Below are 17,433 nucleotides of genomic sequence, written 5' to 3'. Positions count from 1 at the left end.
ATGTGCTCTGTTTTCTTGTTGTCCTCATAACCAGGGTTGGGTATCAGCCCTTGGATATTTTTAATTTTGAAAAATTTTTGGTTGAAAACTTCTATATAACATCATATTCTTGTTTCATGAGTGCAGTGTCTTAATGCCCTATAGATATTCATAATGCTTTCAGGCCTCTTGCCTTCTGAGATGGCCCACACCCTATGGGTTTCTCCCATGACCGCTCTTGCTTTCCAAGATGACCCCATTACCTGGGGCCCCTTTCTCCTTTGGAGATGGTTGGCATTCTGTCTATGGAATGTATATCTCTCTCAATAAATCCACTTCATAAATGTCAAATAATAATAATAATGATGCTCTAAATAGTTCTACTTTTAACTTTTGTAGAGTAAAATTTACTCTTACAGTGTTCTGTGAGTTTTTTGAGAAACGTTTATTAGATTTATGTAACTACCACTAAAATTAACAGTTCCAAGACCACCCTTACCCTTCCCTACCCCGGAAGATAGATCATACTCTGAGTGTATAGAAACCATTTTATTTCTTCTTTTCCAGGAGGCATACTTTTTCTTTATTTTGGTAGCCTTATTTCACTGGGTTCAGTTCCAGTGTGTGTTGCATAGGAGTGGTGAGCATTCACATCCTTGCCTTGTTCCCAATTTTAAGGAGAAAACACGAGTGTTTTACCTATCATTATATGTTTGCTGTAGGTTTTTCATAGATGCCTTTTGTGTGTTTTAAGGACTTCACATTGCTACTTCATTACTAGCTCAATCACATAACATTACCAGGTCCATGTTTTTATGCTCTCCATTTTACAGGTGAAGAAACTGAGGCACCTAAAGTTACTCACCTAAATAGTAGCTGGGATGGACTTAAATTCCAGAAGACTTTCCAGGTGGTGCAGTGGTAAAGAATCTGATACTGAGTACAGGCTCACTCTGCTTGTTGAAGGACAGGCCAGTGAATCCAAGAGATGAGGTGTTGAGGCAAGGAATACAACTTTAAAAGTCGGCATTCTTAATCTTGTTGGGGTCTGGATGCCAGGTTGTTATATAAAATTGGAGAGAGAGAAACAGAGAGAAGCAATGAGGAACTAAAGCCAAAGGACAGAATAGGGAGAGGCAGTGAGGAAGTAAAGTAAAAAGGGTCTTCAGTCTTGAAATATATCTCTGGAAAGGGCCAGCCTTTGGAAGGGGTGTATTCAACTCTTCTTTTTAAGCTATTCACGGGTGAGTGGGATCAGATTATCTCTATGAGCGGAACAAAAGCTTTTTAGTTTAATAGTCAGGCAGAGGGGCAGGCAGGGTCCTGTGAAAGTGTTAGTCGCTCAGTCACGTCCAACTCTAGGGTCCTCTAAGGTAGGCTGTTATGGTGGTAGTAACAAAAACAATGAAAAAGAAGTCAAAGAAACAGTTTCCAAGATTAAGGAGTTAGAATTGGCTGCTTCTCTGCAACAGTTCCCCACTGTCAGAGTCCATTCCACAGCCTCTTGGAAAGAGAGAGTGCATTCTGCTTGTCAGTGGATCTTGCTGGAGTGTCCACCTTTGGCGCCAGTGTTCTGAATGTTGAGATTTATCTTCTTTTTTGTTCCTCTTTGGAAAGTGTCTACTTTACACTTGTTGACTTAGAGATACTGAACTTCAGATCCAAGAGACAGTATCTTAAGAAATTCACCACTTTTCTATGTATGGGGAGATGCAAGAGTCAGGGCTCATTAAAATTATTTTCTTGGTAGGTCCATCACCTCTCTGGGAGCCTGTAATCCTGTATTCCCAGTTTCCTCAGGGTTCACCAAAAGGAGTTTTTTCAGTCTGATGCCTGCTAGGTTTTAAGTATTCCTCTTCCTCGGGGCTCATTTACTCACATTGAAGGGCTGCAATTGCTCATTTCATTTCTCAGGTCTTCCCCTCTTGATCAAGAATTTAACTAATATTTGGGAGACTTTCCATGAACAGCTTTTGTCCCACAACACTGGGAGGCTCATCCCAGTTTAGACAAAAATTCTTGATGTGCCCCTCCAGGTGTTAAGTTTTGGACCAGGCTCCATGAATAATTAAAATTTCTCTGGATTCTGTCTTGACTATAATCCAGGAGACATTTTCCCTTGTTGCTCCTTATCATACAGAATTATGCTATTACAATTACTTTATGTGTGATTTTCTCAAAATGTTTAGCCATAAGTTTTGTTTGAGGCCTGATTACACATTGGTTATTACAGGAGACAGCATTTTTATTAATTAGATAGGATATAAGTAATGCAGCTATTAACATTGACAGTGACATAGTGCAGCAGGGGACACAAAGCACAATTTGAAAACAAAGAATAAACAATGTTTAGTGTAACTACTTGTAATCCAGTTGCAATAATCAAGCAACCAAAGGAGCCATAACTGATTCAGTGAGCTCTTTGCAGTTTCATTGTACTGACCATGCATGCTTGTGTATGGATTCATCTTTGAAACAAGCATATGGTACTGGTAGGATCAGCCAGGTAGAGGGAAAAAAGATAAATGTTTCAATTTTGTGAGAGTTGGAAAATAAAGAAGGCTGAGCGCTAAAAAATTGGTGCTTTCGAACTGTGGTACTGGAGAAGACTCTCTTCAGAGTCCCTTGGACTGCAAGGAGATCAAACCAGTCAATCCTAAAGGAAATCAGCCCTGAATACTCATTGAAAGTACTGATGCTGAAGCTGAACCCCCAATATTTTGGCCACCTGGTGCGATCAGCTGACTCATTGGAAAAGACCCTGATGTTGGGAAGATTGAGGCTAGAGAAGAGGGCGATAGGGTGAGATGGTTGGATGACATCATCAGTTCAATGGATATGAACTTGGGCAAACTCGAGAGATGGTGAAAGACAGGGAGGCCTGCTGTGCCGCAGTCCATGGTGTCACAAAGCATTGGACAGGACTTGGTGACTGAACAACTAGAGTGATTGCTTCTATTCTGTTTCAGTGAACAGAGCTAGAAAATACTTAACCTTAAAAAGAGTTCTAAATTTTAAATTCAGTTTTACCATTTGTTTTCACTTAATTTCATTAAGGTAGTTTTATAATTGTGTGTCATTTCTCATATGCTGAAGATCTGTATTCCTAATGTGATTAGCAGAACAACTTCCTTGCTTTTACCTGTAATATAAAAGAAATACTTTCAAAATACCAACACTGATATTACTAATAGAAATAGAACATTTTTTGGTCTCTAGAATGCATTTTGCTAAGCGTATGCAGTCAAAATACTGTGAAGTCCGTGGAGATGTTAGTCTCCAGTGTCCGTCCTTAGTGTGTTATCATTTTGATTATGTTTGTTTATTTAAACTTTGCTTAATTTAAGAGATATTCTGAATTCTGCAGAGAGAGAAACACAGAGAACTCTTGCTTCTGTCCCTGCCTATCCCACTGTGTTCTCCTGTGTTCTGTTGACCCTTACCGATAGTGATTTTCCTTAGTTTTCTGTTTTTCCTTGCAGTTTTGCCTTTTTATACTCTATTTATATTCAGTTCAGTTCAATCACATCTGACTCTGACCCATGGACTCCCTGTCCATCACCAACTCCCGGAGTTTACTCAAACTCATGTCCATTTGCTGTCTAGGATACCAACTTTGCTTTAGTTTTAGAACCCATGTATTGACTATTCTGTTGACCTCAAATGCTCATTTCACAGATTTTCCTATGGCTGGCTCATTCTCATCATCTTTGTTTTGTTTTTTCCCTAAACTGCTGTCATGTTGGTAGTTTTTAAGAGTTTTCTAATAATTTTGTTTTTATTAATTTTTTTAGTCATCCTTTTTTGTGGATGCCTCTGAGGAGATTAATTATTTTTTTCCCCCTTTATTTTGTTTGCTCTGATTTCCTTTCTGTTTGTTTTCAGTCTTGCCTTGGATATTAGAGGCTTTCCTCGAGGGTTTGGTGGTCCTAGTTCGTTGTGAGTTAAACATTTAAAACTAAACGGATCTGGAGAAATACTCAAAATACCACTCTTTGTAATGGTCTCAAACCAAATGTCCATAATGCAGGAATGGATAATTGTGGTATAGTCATACAATGAAATAATATTTAGGGATGACAATGAATAAGCTACAGCTCCATATAAGGAAGGGTGACTTAGAATGTTGAGTGGAAGAAGCTGGAGGCAAGAGTACATATTGTAGGCTTTTTGCTTAAGACTCAAAAACAGATGAAACTAATCCTTGATGTTAGACTTCAGAATAGTGTTTCCCTGTGGGATGTGGGTGGTGGCTAGTGATGGCAGCAGGGCCCAAGTGGCTTCTGCAGTGCTAGTCACGTTCTGTTTCTTCACCTGGCTCTAGTTATACAAGTGTGTTCACTTTGTATAATTTCGTTGATCTCTGTTATATTGTGTGCTTTTTGGTATATTGTACTTTCTGTAAAAGCTTAAGTGAAGTAACAAAATCTGGTGGTTTGGTAAAATCTGTGTGTGTACCAGGATCTGTTGGTTGTTACCCATAGAATGTGGTCAGACTGGGCATCCAAACAATACTCTTGTTCGGGACCCTGAATGTCAGGGAGATGGGAAATTGATGTGTTTCTTTCTGTTATGTCTAACTTGAAGTCTTTAAGCCTTTTTCTAAACCTCTTTTATTGATAAGATATCTTTTGGTTAGTTTGAAAGATTCCAAGATCAGGTGGAAACATCAGTTTCTTTTTGAGAAGTACAGTAGTAGACTTGGAATTTCTGTTATTCAGTCAGCATATACTGCTAAAGACTTGTACAGCTGTGTCCTCTATGTGGAGCATAGCAGGAATTGCAGACATTAAGTATAAATGGAGTGAGTTCAGGAGAAAAATATGGACTGTCTTGGAGGCCTAGAATGGGGGAACGTAGCCTAGTCTTCAGAAACAAGGAGGACAGCCCTCAGAAAATGGTATTTAGTCTGGTGAAGAACAAGGGAAAGTATTAGACTTTTTTTTTCTTAATGAAAATGTGTCATCTCAATGTGAAAAACCTTTATTCCTGTCTGTCTGACCACCCTGTTAATGTGATTTCAGGTGGAGAATGTCATGAAGATGATATAAATGAATTAGTGAAGGAAGATGAAGTGGATGGTGAAGAGGAGACACAGAAAACCAAAGGGACAAAAAGAAAGGCTGAGAGCGTTCTGGCCAGGTGATGCTGCCCTCAAGGCCCTGAAGTCAGGGGCTGTTGACACAACCATTGAGATTGATAGGATTGATCCGATGATATATTTCTTGCTGCCAGTGTTTCTAACCTTTTTCTCATTGAGGGGAACATTTTGTGGTATTTTGGAATTACATTCTTATTCTCTGGAAAGCTTTAAAAATTCTTGACCTTTAATTTTTTAAAAAATCGATGTGTAATCAATAAGTGCACCTGACTTAAAATGAAATTTCAATTAAAAATCTTTTTATTTGGCTGCACCGCTTGTGTGTGTCTTTGTAGGCATGTACATTTGTAAATAAGATCTGTCTTTTATTATCTAACTGATGTTTTTGTCTTCCTGGGCATTGAAACAAAAAGTAGATTGTAAAAAAAGATTTTGAATATTACATGATTTCCTTGTAGCGAGAATAGTCTTAAGCAATTACTGTTTTAAGCCCAGTGCTTTTGTCCTTGAGTTTTTCAGTATTCCATCTCCTATCTTCAGACAGAAGATACAAGTCTTCCCTGTACCTCACCCCCTCAGAGCTCTAGGCAAAAGCAGTGTGTATAACTCTAAGGTTCTCTTCAATCTCTGTCCTTCAGATGAAATGACTTGTAAAAAGTCACAAATAGCTGACATTTGTTTGTTCTTAGAGCTCTCTTTTTAAACCAGTTGATTTTGTAAGGTGATTCTGGGTGTTTTCTTGGTAAAAATAGCTGATCCCAACTTAGAACAGTATATTTGATTCTAAGTGTTTCAGGAAAATGCTTACAGTAGGGATCCAGTTCTTTTTTTCCCTTCCACAAAATCACAGCTTATCTCTCCCACTCACTGTATCATGCGTGTTAATCACTAGTCCCCAGTTTAAGAGTTTTCTTAGGTTTGCAACATTACGTTTGGAATTCAGGAAGGGATAACAAATTATTTTGCCTGTTTGTCTTCTCTTCTTCATTGTGACTGTTGGTGATTAGGAAGAGAAAACAAGGTCGCCTCTCACTGGACCAAGAGGAGGAGGAGGATGCCAGCAGGGAATCTGGAGGGAGGATTATTGAGAAGGAAGATGCAGCTGCAGAGCAGGAAAAAGGCGCCGAGTCAGAGGATGCCAGGCAAGAGGAGGCTGACGTGCTGGCCAGCTCCGTCAGTGACGCAGAACCAAAATCAGAACTGCCTCCGAGTACACAAACCAAAGTAAGTTTATAGGTGAATGGGACAAATGCTTCCTCAGAAATGCCAGAAGTTCCCTAGGCAGATTTTCTCAATTTACAAACTGAGGTTTGAGGCTTCAGCAAAATCAAGCTAGCTGCCTTTTAATAGTAACTCTACTATGTGAAAAGCAAAGCATTCCCTGTGAGAGAAAGTCAGTTTTCAGTGAGTACTTAAAGATGGAAATATATGTTAGGACTAGCCAGAAACAATATATTTGGGTGGATCTTTCAGTTTTCATTCTAATGTGAAACTTATTACACTTCCTTTTTCATAGACAGGAGAGGAGACTGAAGAGACAAGTTCAAGTAATTTGGTCAAAGTGGAAGAGCTAGAGAAACCTAAAAAAGCAGAAGAAGTTAAACTCACCAAATCACCTCTTGCTGGTGAAGAAGTCAGGTAACGTGACAGTCACAAGCTTCAAAACTAGTTCTTTAAAAAAGCACATCTCTATCTTAACATATATTTTGTTTACTATTAATTGACCTATTCATTGGCTGCCCTGGGGCCTCCTTGTGCACTCGGGCTTTCTCTGGTTGGGGTGAGCAGGGGCTCTTCTCTGGTGTGGTGTGCTGCCTTCTCACTGGGGTGGCTTCTCTGAGGCAGAGCTCTGGCTCTAGAGCGTGGTCTCAGTAGTTGTGGTGCATGGGCTTAGTTGCTCTGCAGCATGTGGTATCTTCTTCCTAGACCAGGGTTCAAACCGCTGTCCCCTGCATTACACGGATTCTGAATCCTGGACCACCTAAAAAGAAACATCTTAAAAAAAAAGAAACATCTTTCTCAATGGTGTTAGATATCTGTTCTCATTCCAACCTCTCTTAATGTTTTGAAAGAGTTACACTTGAACTCAGGAAAACAGTACTTTAGTCTTTGCAACCCTGTGGACTGTAGCCTGCCAGGCTCCACTGTCCATGGGATTCTCAGGCAGGAACACTGGTGTGGGCTGCCATGTCCTCCTCCAGGGATCTTCCTGACCCAGGGATCGAGCCCGAGTCACTTACGTTTCCCGAGTTGGCAGGGCCGGTTCTTTACTGCTGGTTCCACCTTGGAAGCCCCAAGGAAAACAGTGGCTCCTATGTGAGGGTACATGAGAATGGTCCTTTCACATATGGTAATAGTTTGGGGGTAGTATGAGGTGGTTAACTGAATGGAAACAAGAAAATGTAAGAGTTAAGCATTAAATACTTGGTTTGACTTAATTTTTGCCGTGCACGGTGACTTTAGCTATTTCTCCCTTTATAACTTCCTTTAACTTTGAATTATAAGCCCCCAAAAAACCTTTGAAAACCAGGTCACAAATAAAAGTACTAGGAGAAAAGTTTGATTCTTATACTATTTTCTCATCTCAATGTTATTTTTTCTGTTGATTCACAGGTTTTTTTTTTTTACTAGTTTAGAAAAACAATAAAAGCTTAATACTCTTGGTTGTTGTGGATGAGAGCCACATACCTAGAGTTTCCTCCTTCTCATTTATTTAAAATTATAATATGAAAATAGATCTGTAAGGTAGAGCTAAAGGAGAATAGATGAAGTTCCTGCCAGCTTGATGGGATTACAGGAGTTGGACACTAGTTAGGGACTAAACAACGACAACTTTCCCAATTTTGAACCCGTCTGCTGTTCTGTGTCCATCCAATTCTAACTGTTTCTTCTTGACCCACATGCAGGTTTCTTACACAGCAGGGAAGGCTCTCTGGCAGGACATCGGAAGATGAGCCCCGCAGGTCCGAAGGTGTTCAACATGCTACTGGAGAAGAGCGGAGGGCCGATACTAATACCTCCAGTAAGAATGAAGCGGCTGGGCCAAAGTGGAAAGGACAGTCAGCTGTCGATGTGTCTGGTGACGAAAGTAAACTCCGATGCTGTAAAGAAGAATACTGCATAGGAACCTGGAATGTTAGATCTATGAATCCTGGTAAATTGGATGTGGTGAAGCAGGAGATGGAAAGAATAAACATCGACATCTTAGGAATCAGTGAACTAAAATGGACAGGAATGGGCGAATTGAATTCAGATGACCATTATATCTATTACTGTGGGCAACAATCCCTTAGAAGAAATGGAGTCGCTCTCATAGTCAACAAAAGAGTCCGAAATGCAATAATTGGGTGCAATCTGAAAAACGACAGGATGATTTCAGTTCGTTTCCAAGGCAAACCATTCAACCTCACAGTAATCCAAGTCTATGCCCCAACTCCTTATGCTGAAGAAGGTGAAGTTTACCGGTTCTATGAAGACCTACAACACCTTCTGGAAATAACACCGAAAATAGATGTCCTTTTCATCATAGGGGATTGGAATGCAAAAGTGGGAAGTCAAGAGATACCTGGAATAACAGGCAGGTTTGGCCTTGGAATGCAAAATGAAGCAGGGCGAAGGCTAATAGAGTTTTGTCACCACAACAGGCTGGTCATAACAAACACCCTTTTCCAACAACCTAGTAGACGTCTCTACACATGGACATCACCAGATGGTCGATACCGAGATCAGATTGATTATATTATTTGTCGCCAAAGATGGAGAAGCTCTGTACAGTCAGCAAAAACAAGACCTGGAGCTGACTGTGGCTCAGATCATAAGCTCCTTATTGCAAAGTTCAGGCTTAAGTTGAAGATAATACCAAAAACGACTCGGCCATTCAGGTATGACCTAAATCAAATACCTTATGATTATACAGTGGCGGTGACAAATAGATTCATGAGATTAAGAGAATAGAGGGGCACAGAAATTAAGCCTGATAGAGAGTAGGACCAGATTTTGGGTGGTCTTGAATGTGAGTGAGGTTCAGCGGTTTGCGTTTTATGTTCTAAGTTAATACTGATCCATTACAAGAACTTAGGTAGGGGAGTAACGATGTTTTTTTGTTTCTTTGTTTGAAGTCATCCTTTGAGGTTAAAGCAGTCATAGCCAGAGAAGATATTTCTTTTTTTCTTTTTTTTTGAAGATATTTCTTAAAATTATTTTTATTTAATTTTTGGTTGCCCTGGGTCTTCATTGCTATTCACTGTCTTTGATCTTTGCAGAGAGAGGGACTATTCTCTAGAATTGTTCGAGTGAACTTTAATCATGAAGTTTAGCAACTAGAATTTACAGAAATCCCAGTGGTTTTTTCTTGTTACTTGTACCCTTTTCTTAGATTTTCTTTCTTTTTATTCTCTTGTAAACTTGGTATCTCCTTCCTTGGTGCAGAGTGACTAATGAAGAGGATGCCACAAATGAAGAAGCAAAATCCGTCTTAAAGCAGAATGAGAAAGAAAAACCTGAGGCTAACGTTCCTTCAACTGTGTCCTCAGTTCCTGGTGGGTCAGGGTGAGTAGTCTAGTCTCAGGCCCAGGCATACCTGAGATGTTGGAGAAGATGTCTTGAGTATAGTGATGCCCTTTACCTGAACCTGTTAGTACTCTCTTTCTTGTTTTTCGTCTCCCAAACTCTTTTTATTGGAAAAATACTGGAGAATGTCCTCTTCAAAAAAATGCTTTTTTGAAACAAATAAAACATGAAAACAAATTCCATGAGGTCTAGGAATCAGAAGATCCAACACTGGATAGGAGTCCTGAAGGCATCCTGAGGGTGACAGCAGTGGAGACCTAGTCCAAGAGAGCACTGAACCCACATTGTTAGAGAAGGATCCAGGAGTCTGGAAGAAGACACTTTTTTAAAACACCAAAGTACTTGAAACTTTTGAAGAGATTTATATAATGAAGGAAGTGGTTAGATTTGTATTACTATTAAGTGCATAGAGGTGAGTGACTTGCCTGGTGGCTCAGACTGTAAAGAATCTGCCTGCAATGCCGGAGACCCAGATTTGATCCCTGGGTTTGAGAAGATGCCCTTGAGAAGGGATGGCTACCCACTCCAGTAGTCTTGACTGGAGAATTCCATGAATAGACCATGAAATCACAAAGAGTTGGACACAGCTGAGCAACTTAACACTAAGTACATAGGACATTCAACCAATGTAAAAACACCAGAAGATCGTTTGCCCATAGGGAAAACAATGCACTGGAAAGATGTAATCTATGGTTTACCTATGAATAGATTGCATATTTAGTTGCTAAGTTGTGTCCAACTCTTTGTGACCTCATGGATTGTAGCCTGCTAGGCTCCTCTTTCCATGGAGTTTCCAAGGAAGAATACTGGAGTGGGTTGCTGTTCCTTCTCCAGGAGATTCCTTTCCTGAGAGAAGGAATTCTGCTGCTGTTCTGCCTTTCTTGAAATACTTGCCAATTAGGGAGGGTGCAGAATTAACAATAGGTTTCTTGTTTGATTCTGAGAAAATTCCTGGTTCACAGTGTTGACACAGAGCTGAACGTACAGAAGACTTCACGTTTAAAAAGTAAGTTTTGAATGAAAATGTCAGCAGTTCGTCATAATTATAATAAAGATATGGTTTTAGTACCTGCTTCCACCTGTAAGGATCTTATCAGAACAGAAAAAGGTCAAAACAGACTTAGAAATAATTTTATTAACACACAGTCAAGAACTTAATAGTTTTTCTCCCTTCGCATTTTCCATAGTGTATGAGAATTCTTTCTTTGGAGGAAGGAAGACTTAACTTTCTTCTTAACCTACATGTAAGAAGTAAAGCCGACAGTTAAGTAGGAGGAGTCAGGGGTCTCTCCTAGAGAACGGTGAACATGGACCACTCCCATCACTGCACTGATCACCTCTGACTCCTGAGCAGAGCTCTCGATTTCTTTGTGGTGTTTGGGGTGGAACAAGTCACCTATAGGGCTTCACTGATCCTTTAGTTGGTTTGTTGCTTCACCCTTTCATCCCGAAGCAATGAAGTTTTGTGTTTTTACATTTAAAAACATGAATGGCTTTTCCTGTCAGGTTATGAGTTTTTTCACCACAGGCCCTCCTTATCTTTGCACCCCTGACTCCAAGCAACACTGTACACTGCTGCTCGTTGTACCAAATGGAAACCCTGAGAGAGAGGTTTGAGTGCAGGCCATTCTTGTGAGAAGTGATTCCTGGGAACCTGAGCAGGGAGGTAAAAGGGTGAGGGAAGGTAGCCAGGGCAGGGTGTTTTCCAGCTGGTGCTGGTGGTGGCTGCTACTCTGTCCTGTTGGGGGACTTGGCTGGGGTGAGGAGGTTGGGGCGGTGTGATCCTCCAACTCCCTGCCATGCTCGCTCAGCTGCTTCCGTGGCACTCAGGCCATGGGCTGGAGGTGTTTGCAGTGACGCTGTTCTCAGGGTGTCGTGGTGGTGAATGCAGGGACATGAGGAAGGGCTATGTTCCCATCTGCTCTGTACTTTTTATCTGCTTCTTCATCCAAACGTTTGTCTCCCACTGGAGCAGCTAGGTGGTGGAAGTCATGGAGTAGTTACCCAGGAATCTAAGAAGGAACAAGACTCGAGTGCGTGCTGCCACAGTGGAAATGGAGTAAACATCAAGGGAGGCGGCTGTGAGGGGAGCAGAGTAATGGGAGCAGAGTTCTCCAGACTGACCTTATTAATAATCTAGGACAGTAGTTTTTAAGCTGTTGTTGGCAACGTTTAAGAGAAATGAAACAATAAAAAAATGTCAGAACTAGAATTGTTCTAAGTGTTCCAATGAATTTAATCTTTTATTTTCATTAAACCTTTTTTTACTCAGTTAATCTTTTCCAGTAAAGATTTCCAACTTAAGTTCTTTTGATGTATATAACTTAGAGAAGACTCTTCGGAGTTTGTACTTAATGCTCTCAGTAACACTGAGCCATCAGAAGAACTTGAGTAGGAGTAGCAGATTGTTTCATTGCTTGAAGTCATCCTTCAAGATTAAAGCAGTCTTTCCCAGTGAAAGTTCATGGGTTTTTTCCAATTTATTATTTTTGGTGCGCAGGATCTTTATTGCTGCTTTCTCTAGTTGAGGACTTCAGCTAGACTGTAATTGTAGCGCATGAGTTTCTCACTGCGGCGGCCTCTCTTGTGAGTGACTAACACTTTCTCTTGTGGGGGAGCACAGGCTCTAGGCGTGTGGGCTTCAGTAGTTGTAGCTCTTGGGCTCAATAGTTAGGATACATGGGCTTAGTTACTCTGTGGCATCTTCCTGAACCAGGGATCCAGCTCACGTTCCCTACATTGACAGGTGCGTTCCCATCTACTCTACCACCAGGGAAGTCCCTGCCAGTGAAGATTCTTAGTGTAAGACTTGAAGTACTTACTTTGTGCCACTTGTGTGGGTGACAGAGTACTGAGTGCAGGAGTTAGTTCTTAGCAAGAAAATTTTGTTCTTGTCTCAAGATGCCTGGAGGGAAGAAGAGAAAAGATGAGAACTTTTATTCCTTGGAAATCTGGAATTTATAGGATTTTCTCATAATTCTGAATGACCTTTTTGATCACTCAGGATAACACAATGATCATAATCTTAGACTGTCCGACACACAGATTGGCATTTAAATGGAATTCTCAGATGTTTTTATTGACTTGGGAAACCCATACATTAGGCATTTCCCTTCTTTATCTGAAATTTCTGGCACCATCCATATCTTTATTTGATGTTTTAGGAGTCAGTTTTGTTGAGAACCTTTCTTTCCTATCTGAAATTGGACAAGATTCTAAATTGTGTAACTTTATTCCACTTCTAAGTCACTACTTATGTGGCCAATGTTAAGGAATTTTGTTTCATCATTGGGGTTTTTTTAGATATAGAACAGAAGCCTTTAGAGTATCCCAATTGTTTATACTGTTGCTTTTCTCCTAGAAATAATGCCAGTGTGTTTCTCCCAATTACTCCACCTCCCTGTTCCCACTTTGACTTAAGCGTGAGCACTAATGTGCATGTGAGGTGCAGTGGGAGAACCCTTCAGTTCTCACATCAGTGACACATGTGGGCTGTGATTCAGTGGTGACTGTCATGTGACAGAAATGAGGGGATTTTATAAAGATGTCAGACTTCCATCTGCTGTTGTTTCATTTGTTAAATTAATAAGGGGAAATGTCTTTGTCTAGAAGTGTTATGGTAAACTTTAATCATAAGATTCAGCAGTCAGAATTTCCAGAAAGCCCGGTGTTTATCCTTGTTATTTGGGCCCTTTTTAAAGATTTTATTTCTTTTTATACCTCTTGTAAACTTGGTGTCTCCTTCCTTTGTGCAGCATGACTAAGGAAGTGGGTGAAACATCTCAAGAAGCGAAATCTGTGTTCAAGCAAGATGAGAAAGACAAACCTCAAGCTAATGTCCCCTCAGCGGTGCCATCACTTCCTGCTGGGTCAGGGTGAGTAGTCTAGGCTCAGGTCCAGGTGTACCTGCCACGTTGGAGAAGTTGTTTTCAGTACAAGGACATCGTTTACCTGTAGCTCTCATGACTCCTTTCTCGAGAGAAGAAATTCTCCTGCTCTTCTGTCTTTGCTGAAATACTTGTCAAAATGGAGGATGCAGAGAACAATTAGCCATAGGTTTCTTGTTTGATTCTGATAAAAGTCCTGATTCACAGTGTTGGCTGCAGAGCTCAACATGTAGTAGACTTCATGTTTAAAATGTATTTTTAAATGAAAACATTAGTAATTTATCATAATCTGTAATAAAGATTTGGGTTGAGTACTTTTTTTGACCCCTGAGTATCTCATTGGAACAGGAAAAAGTTAAAGGTAACTTCCAAATAATTAACACAGTGTCAAGAACAGAATAGTTTTTTCCCCTTCATATTTTCTGTTGTATATGAGTTATTTTGAGCTGAATAGTAGAATTTTTTCTTCGCAGGCAGTAAACATTTTTTTCTTCATAACGTGTATCTAAGAAGTAAAGCAAACAGTTAAGTATGGGGAGTCTCAGGGCACTAGCCTCCAGACAAGTGGACATGGACCGCACCCATCACAGCCCTTACCACCCTCTGACTTTTGGGTAGAGCTGTCTTGTGTTGGAGGTAAAACAAGTCACCTGTAACAGCTTCACTGACCCTTCAGTTAGTTTGTTGCCTCATCCTCTCCCTCACCCCCCAGAACAGTGTAGTCTTGAGTTTTTTACATTAAAAAAAAAAATCATTGGCTTTCTTGTCAGTTTATCAGTTTTTATAGGACAGACCTTCCTATTCATTGCATTTCTGGTTTCAAACAACACCATGTACACTGGTGTGCTTTGATCCAAACACAGACCCTGAGACGGAGGTTTGAGTGCAGGTTGTTAGTTTGAGGGGTGATTCCTGGAAGCCCGAGCAGGGAGGTGAAAGGGTGAGGGAAGGTAGCCAGGGAAGAAAGCAGCTGTGTTTTCCAGCTGCTGCTGGTGGTGGCTGCTACTCTGTCCTGTTGGGGGACTTGGCAGGGAGTGAGGAGGTTGGGGCCATGTGATCCTCCAGCTCCCTGCCATGCTCGCTCAGCTGCTTCCATGGCACTCAGGCCATGGGCCGGAGGTGTTTGCAGTGACTCTGTTCTCAGGGTGTCGTGGCCATGAGTGCAGGGACGTGAGGGAGGGCTGTGTTCACATCTGCTCCGTACTTTTTTTTTTTTTAACATTTATTTATTTCCCTGTGCTGAGTCTTAGTTGTGACACATAGGATCTAGTTCCCCGACCAGGGATCTGCATTGGGAGCCCTGAGTTTTAACCACTGGACCACTAGGGAAGTCGCTGCTCCATACTTTTTATCTGCTTCTTCATCCAAACATTTCTTTCCCACTGGAGCACCAGGTGGAAAAAGTCATGCAATAGTTACACAGGAACCTAAGAAGGAATAGGATTTGAGTGCTTGCCACCACAGTGGAAGAGAGGTAAACACCGAGGAAGCTGGCTGTGAGAGGAGCAGAGTCCTCCGTACTGACTGTTAATGCCCCAGGCCAGTGCTTTTTAAGCTGTCATTTGCAGTCATCATTTAAGAGAAATGAAATAGAATGAAACATGTTCTAACCATGGGGCTGCCAAGGCATTCCCTATTTCAGCTATTAATGTGCTTGTACAGGGGAACAACATAACACTATGTGTTGTGAGGACTGAAGATGCTGTTGGCTGAAATAACATGGCTTTATCCTTTTTTTTTTTTTTTTGGCTTTATCCTTCTAATCATTATATTGTTTGAAAAGGATTCTCTTCAGACCAGTGGCTTTCAAACTTTATTGATTGCCACTCACAATAAGAGTATGTGTTATTAGTACTTCGTGTACTCATAAATGTAGGTTTGTATGATGAACTCTATGTCCATTACTATGTAATTATTTAGTATGTGTCATTTGAAAAAATGTTATGACCCATTGAATTGATTGCAAAATCTGTTACAACCTATATTTTAGAATACTGCTTTAGACTACATATAGCATTAGCATTCTTTGGGCTTAATTGTGGTTTCCAAGGCTTGTTTCTGGTATTACTAAACAGTGTCTGTTGGATTTATTGAATGTGTTACTATGAAAGTTACTTTCTGGATTAAGTATTAGACTGAAAGGCAGAGATTCTTCTGCCTTAGCTTTCTAGCACAGATACTTTCAATTGGCATAATTTTTACTTCTAGCTTCCTTGAGTGCTTTTAAAATAATCCCTGTTGATGCTTAGACATTCTACTTGGAGACAGCATGTTTCAGAAAATACTATTACCATAGTTCTGAAGATAAGCAGAGGAAGATGTGACAGCCTGGCAAGTTCACCTTGTTTAAGTCACTCATGAAAATCATCTCACTGTATTCTGTATTAATGCTTTTGTTTCTTAGAGCTAATAGCCTTTCAAAAATAAGAAATCCACTATGTTTTAGGGAAACCCAGCAGGAAACAGATGGCATCTTCATATTTCAGTATCTTGAGGAGAGTTTAATAAATCACAATGTAATGAAAAATCACAGGGTTAGGGAGAGTGTGGTATCCCCAGCTAGTAGTAATGAGGCTCCATCACCACCCCTAGACCTGAGGGGCCACAGCAGGGAACAGTCTATGGCAGCGGCGATAGAGAGGGCCTTGTGTGAGGAGTTGAACCTCACTTGAGTGATGGACCATCCAGGGAGATGCCAGGGGAATAAATATCCAAATATCTTATTCCTCCCTCCACCCCACCTTTTGCTAGAGACTCCATTGGCCACTGAGGCTCTTGAAATTTTAATTTTCAGATATGCCTTCCAATGTGCCCTTTACATTTTCCTTCAAGAGAATTTATGTCCTTCAAGAGAATTAAATATCAGAGCTTTTTAAATCCCAATTTTAGCTCTTTTGATTTTTCTTCTAATCCCTAACTTTCTTTTTCATTTAAAGGCCTGAAAAATGTGACCTTGAAAAGAAAAAGGATTGCAACAATTAAGTATCTGACTTTGTCCTTAAGCACCTAAACTGGTTTGTATAAAATACAGTTGTTAACCTGTTTTTGTTATCTTTTTCTGTTTTGTTATCTGTTAACAAAACAAAATTGTTATTGTTAGCTGTTTTGAAAATAATTTTGGCAATTAAGTCTTGACATTTTTAAAGGGGAGTTTTCATTGTGAGTGTAAGGCTAACTGCCCATGACTTCATGTGCAGTGCTATTTGATTTAAAGCAATATGCACTCTGGCTTCTGAATAAAAATAGCCAGGAGAACCAATTTTCCAGGGGTAGTCAGAGAAGAAAAGTACAAAGGATCACAAAAAAGTAACGGGACTTTTTTTTTTTAACTAATAGAAAAAGTTGCTTTTTTTTTTTTTTTTAAACTTAGTGAAGACTCTTTAGAGACCCTTGGACTGTAGTGAGATCAAAAGAGTTAATCCTAAAGGAAATCAACTCTGAATATTCAATGGTAGGACTGTTGCTTAAGCTCCAATAGTTTGGCCACCTGATGCAGAGTGCTGACTCATTGAAAAATACTCACACTGGGAAAGATTGAAGGCAGAAGAAGAGGTCAGCAGAGGACGAGATGGTTTGATACTATTACCGACTCAGTGAACATGAATTTGACCAAACTCCGGGACATAATGGAGCACAAAGGAGCCTCGGGAGCTGCAGTCCATGGGGTCACAGAGTCTGACATGACTTAACAATTGAACAACAATTCAACATATATCTTTAACTGTATTTCCTTTATGTTCAATTTAACTAGTTTATGGTAAAATTCTTGTCCAAAGATGTGATTTAACTCTGCTTTGTAGGCTGTATGTTAGCATCCAGAAGCTTTTGTATGATTATACACTGGGATTGCTGAAAGCTGATACAGTTTGTGAAATAAATGTATCATTTCAACACTGA

At 40.2% G+C, this 17,433-nt stretch overlaps 1 protein-coding gene across 1 annotated transcript in view; it reads left to right on the top strand.

Annotated features, from left to right (window-relative positions):
* LOC109572309 (craniofacial development protein 2) overlaps positions 1-17,433 on the top strand; it is a 20,229-nt gene extending 2,796 nt beyond the window's left edge. The window contains exons 2-8 of the mRNA XM_019978989.2: positions 5,004-5,121; positions 6,088-6,304; positions 6,597-6,718; positions 7,987-8,961; positions 9,509-9,628; positions 13,405-13,524; positions 16,473-17,433. Of these exons, the coding sequence (XP_019834548.1) occupies positions 5,004-5,121; positions 6,088-6,304; positions 6,597-6,718; positions 7,987-8,961; positions 9,509-9,628; positions 13,405-13,524; positions 16,473-16,518 (1,718 nt within the window). The 3' untranslated portion in view covers positions 16,519-17,433. The remainder of the gene's footprint in view (positions 1-5,003; positions 5,122-6,087; positions 6,305-6,596; positions 6,719-7,986; positions 8,962-9,508; positions 9,629-13,404; positions 13,525-16,472) is intronic.

The sequence above is a fragment of the Bos indicus genome, chromosome 18 (assembly GCF_029378745.1).
Source record: "Bos indicus isolate NIAB-ARS_2022 breed Sahiwal x Tharparkar chromosome 18, NIAB-ARS_B.indTharparkar_mat_pri_1.0, whole genome shotgun sequence".
Lineage (NCBI taxonomy): Eukaryota > Metazoa > Chordata > Mammalia > Artiodactyla > Bovidae > Bos > Bos indicus.
This window is presented reverse-complemented; position numbering and strand designations above follow the sequence as displayed.